Source organism: Vicia villosa, linkage group LG3, assembly GCF_029867415.1.
Source record: "Vicia villosa cultivar HV-30 ecotype Madison, WI linkage group LG3, Vvil1.0, whole genome shotgun sequence".
NCBI lineage: Eukaryota > Viridiplantae > Streptophyta > Magnoliopsida > Fabales > Fabaceae > Vicia > Vicia villosa.
In genome coordinates, this window is record NC_081182.1 from 765,251 (window position 1) to 769,343 (window position 4,093).

The window sequence follows — 4,093 nt, forward strand, 5'->3', positions numbered from 1 at the left end:
GAATAATTATTAATGTATTTACTTTTTTATAATTAACTAAAATTCAAATTTTTCCAATGTTTTCGGAGATGCTTTTCCGAATTAATAAAAATCCTAATTTTTTTGGTGTTTTCAAAGATATATCTCCGAAGGGTATTTTGGGATTTTCAACAGGGATTTTCAAAGATAATCAAAATTGTCATTATTATTTATATATCTTCAAATGAATTGAGCTTTTAAGTAGACTAACAGATCAACTAGACATTCAAAAAGACCAAACTCAAACTTAAAATCAAATCTATGACACCAGCTAGTCTTATACTTTGATATTTTTAAGAGACTATTTGACTTAAGCTTGACAAAGTCTATTTCGTTCAAGCTTATTTCTACCCATAATTAAGAGTGAGTGAGATAACAACTAATATATATTAATTGAGTTAAATGAGTATGATCTATTGATCTATGAATTAATTTCTAATAATAATTTTTAGGCTTAATACTCAATTTGGTCCTCTACCTATACACTAGGGTCCAATTTGGTCCTTTACCTTTTAAAAGTTCCAAATTGGTCCCATACGTTTCCAAAAAGTATGCACGTTGGTCTTTTCCGTTAAAATGCTTCAAACAGTGTTAACATTTGATGACATGGCACATGAGATGGATCCATCACTGTTCATCATCTCTGTTATAATTTGGGTTCGTACTGCAATTTTCAAAAAATCCCAAATCCTCTAACCTAAAATCCTGTAACTCAATCTTGTTACAAATTGACATCAAAATTGCACAAGAAAGCATGAGTTATGGGTGCATTTCATCCTCAACATCCAGAAATGTGATTGATTCGCAAGTTTACACAGGATTTGCGAAGCTTCTATGTGCGTGTGGAGACGAAGCAATACTGCGTAGGGCGAAAACCGTTAACAACTATGGAAAGCTATTATGGGGATGCAAGCATTTTAAGGTACTACGGGTTCTATTAATGTTCTAAAGTATCTTTTTTTTTGTAACTATAACCATCATTCCCAATATCGTCACAGGGGCATTCCAATTCTGGGTGTGGTTTTTTCGAATGGTTCCATGAAGAATGTAGAGATGAGAAGGAAGAAACCTTGATGAAGCATGAATGGAAGATTCAAGTGCTGAGCCAAGAGATGGATGCTGTCAGGAAACCGAAGATTTGAAGTTGAAAACATTGGAATTGGGGGAGCTAATTGAGAAGACAAAGAAATGGAAGAGCATTTGGAATTGTTTTGTCTGTGTCATGTTTTTAGCTCTTGTAATTAAGATGGTCTAGAAATGATTGTCATGTATTTTGGAATTGTTTTGTCTGGAATTGTTTTGAGACATGTATTTTGCAATATTTGCTGCTTGTAAACATAGTATCTTGCTAGAAATGATTGTCATGTTATTAGTGTTTTGAAATGTATTTTGAGACAGTATTTTGAGACATGTATTTTGCAATATGTTATTAGACTGAGGTATTTTGCAAGATGTTTATGAGGTACAAAAAACAGAAATACCAGGAAAATTGAGTACATTAAAACTGGTATACTAGAACACAATTTCTTAGAACACAATTTCTTAGAACATGACATTAAAACAACCCAAAATATGTTCAAAGTATATTAGACATAACCAAAATATACTAGACAAACATTACATTAAAACAACCCAAAATATGAACCAAAATATAGTAAACAGACCCTAACAAACTAAATGCCCTTCTTAGTATTGTTTCTTTTTGTAGGAGTGGTCCTCCTAGTGGTAGGACCAACTGCATTTTGAGATGCACTAAGCCTTGTTGTTGGACCCACATGTGCTGGTTTCCTAAATGGTATGTTGTGTGGCCTAGCTGTTGACATCTTTTTATGAGTCCCTAGTGTAGGTGGTGCCCTTGATGGTTGTACAAGTTGAGATGCTTGTTGTGTCTGAGATCCTTGTGTTCTTGAAGCTTGTCTTGGTTGAGATCCTTGTGTCCTTGAAGCTTGTCTTGGTTGAGATCCTTGTGTTGGTTGAGATCCTTGTGTCCTTGAAGCTTGTATTGTTTGAGATCCTTATGTTGGTTGTGATGTTTGTGGTGGTTGAGTCCTCTTGCAGGTGGATTTGTTGTGCCCAGTTTGCCTACACCTTGTGAACCTCATTATCATACATGTCTTCCTCATTTTCCTATCTGTCCCATCAATTTCACCAGCCTCATGATTCCTCCTCTTCTTAGGCCTACCAGGCATTTTCTTGTACTTTGGTGGCTGGACATCTGGGAACTCTGTTCTGACCCATAAATTTGTTCCATTTACTGGATAAATTATAGGCTCATAAATAGATATATACCTAGCCTTTTTATAAATGTCAGGAATGAAGTCTTCAACATGTAAACCTCTGCTCTTCAATGCAGCAATAGCATGCACACAAGGAAGCCCTGTTAGTTGCCACTTCCTACATATGCAGTTGTATTCCTTTAGGTTGACAGTAAAAATGTCACCTGGGTTCTCAATGTGCCTAACCTCATAAATGAATTCAGCTGACATTCTATGTACAGAAAATACAACAGAAAATAAGATAGGTTAATTACAACAAATACATAACAGAAAATGAATAACAAAAAATACATAATTAGAAAGGCCTCTTGAAAAAAGGCCTTGTATCTTCAGCACCCTCTTGAACTGGTGTGATACTTAACTTGACAGTAGAACCAGGATTTGTCCTTAGTATCTCATGACAGTAATCATATAACCTTGTGTAATATCCTATAAATGAACCATCAGCCATGTCCCTAACTAAACTTCTGGCCCTAATTGCCTTTGTCTTACAAACCCCCACATTCCATTTCTTTATAGCCTTTTCCTTAATGTCTTTAACTATCAACTTAGGATTATATTTCAATGAATTTTGTAACCTTGTGCTGAGCCGTTTAGTAGACATCAGTGGTACATTGAATTCTCTAGAACAATTGTGTGTATCAACAAGTTTTCTAATTTGCCAAGTCTCTTCATTAGGCAGCTTTCCACAATAAGCCTCCCATTTGCAGCCTTCTTTACATTCAACCTTCACTCCCAGCTTGTCATTTTTTACAAACTTAAGAGCTCTACCAGTTTGAACAAAACAGGTTCTAATAGCTTCTTTAAAATCATTTTTTGAGTTAAAAAAAGTTCCCAATTCCCATTTATATTGAGACATGTCTTTTAATAACTTGAAAATAGGATACTTCTTCTTTCTTATGTTACCACTATCCTCACAATCACTATCACACCCACTATCTAATTCCTCACTATCATTGTTCAACTCTCTGTCATCACCACCACTGGCTCCTTCCATAAGCTTCTTATTTTTGCTTGTTGCTCCTTTCATAAGATTGGCAAGTGTTAGAACAAGATTTGTTCTGATCAATTATCTTAGTTTTGATGATAACAATAATATGAATTTTGCTTAAGATAATATGGTACTCTAATCCAATGCAATTTCCTTTTCAGGAAATATATAAAGAGTATGCATAATTCAGCGCTCAGAAGCTTTGTCTCAAAGGGTTCAGCATGCAACATCAGAACATGGTCTGGCAAGACATCAGAAGATGGTCGAAGCAGAATCAGAACATGGGTCTATGGAAGCATCAGAAGAACATGAGATCAGAAGCACTGAAGTTCTGATGGTATCACGCTCAGAAGCACTTCAAGGTCAGAAGATCAGAAGATGCTTTGCACCAAGCTGTTTGACTCTGATGATATTCAAACGTTGTATTCACAAACATCAGATCAGAAGGAAGTACAAGTGGCAAGCTACGCTGACTGACAAAAGGAACGTTAAAAGCTACTAAAGGCAACGTCAGTAGACACAGCGTGAACAAGGCTCGAGGTAGTTGACAAAAGCGTATAACATTAAATGCGATGCTGTACGGAACACGCAAAGCATTAAATGCACTCAACGGTCATCTTCTCCAACGCCTATAAATATGAAGTTCTGATGAGAAGCAAGGTTAACGATTCTGAACAAAAACAACTCATATTAACTTGCTGAAACTCTGTTCTATTCAAAGCTCAGAATCTTCATCTTCATCAAAGCTCACTACATTGCTGTTGTAATATATTAGTGAGATTAAGCTTAAACGTTAAGAGAAATATCA

General features: G+C 35.5%; 1 protein-coding gene across 1 annotated transcript; it reads right to left on the reverse strand.

Annotated features, from left to right (window-relative positions):
- Positions 1 to 2,033: 2,033 nt before the first annotated feature.
- On the reverse strand, positions 2,034 to 2,504 carry LOC131593626 (uncharacterized). Its single transcript, XM_058866190.1, has one exon. The coding sequence runs from the start codon at positions 2,502 to 2,504 to the stop codon at positions 2,034 to 2,036; it is 471 nt and encodes a 156-aa protein (XP_058722173.1).
- Positions 2,505 to 4,093: the final 1,589 nt, after the last annotated feature.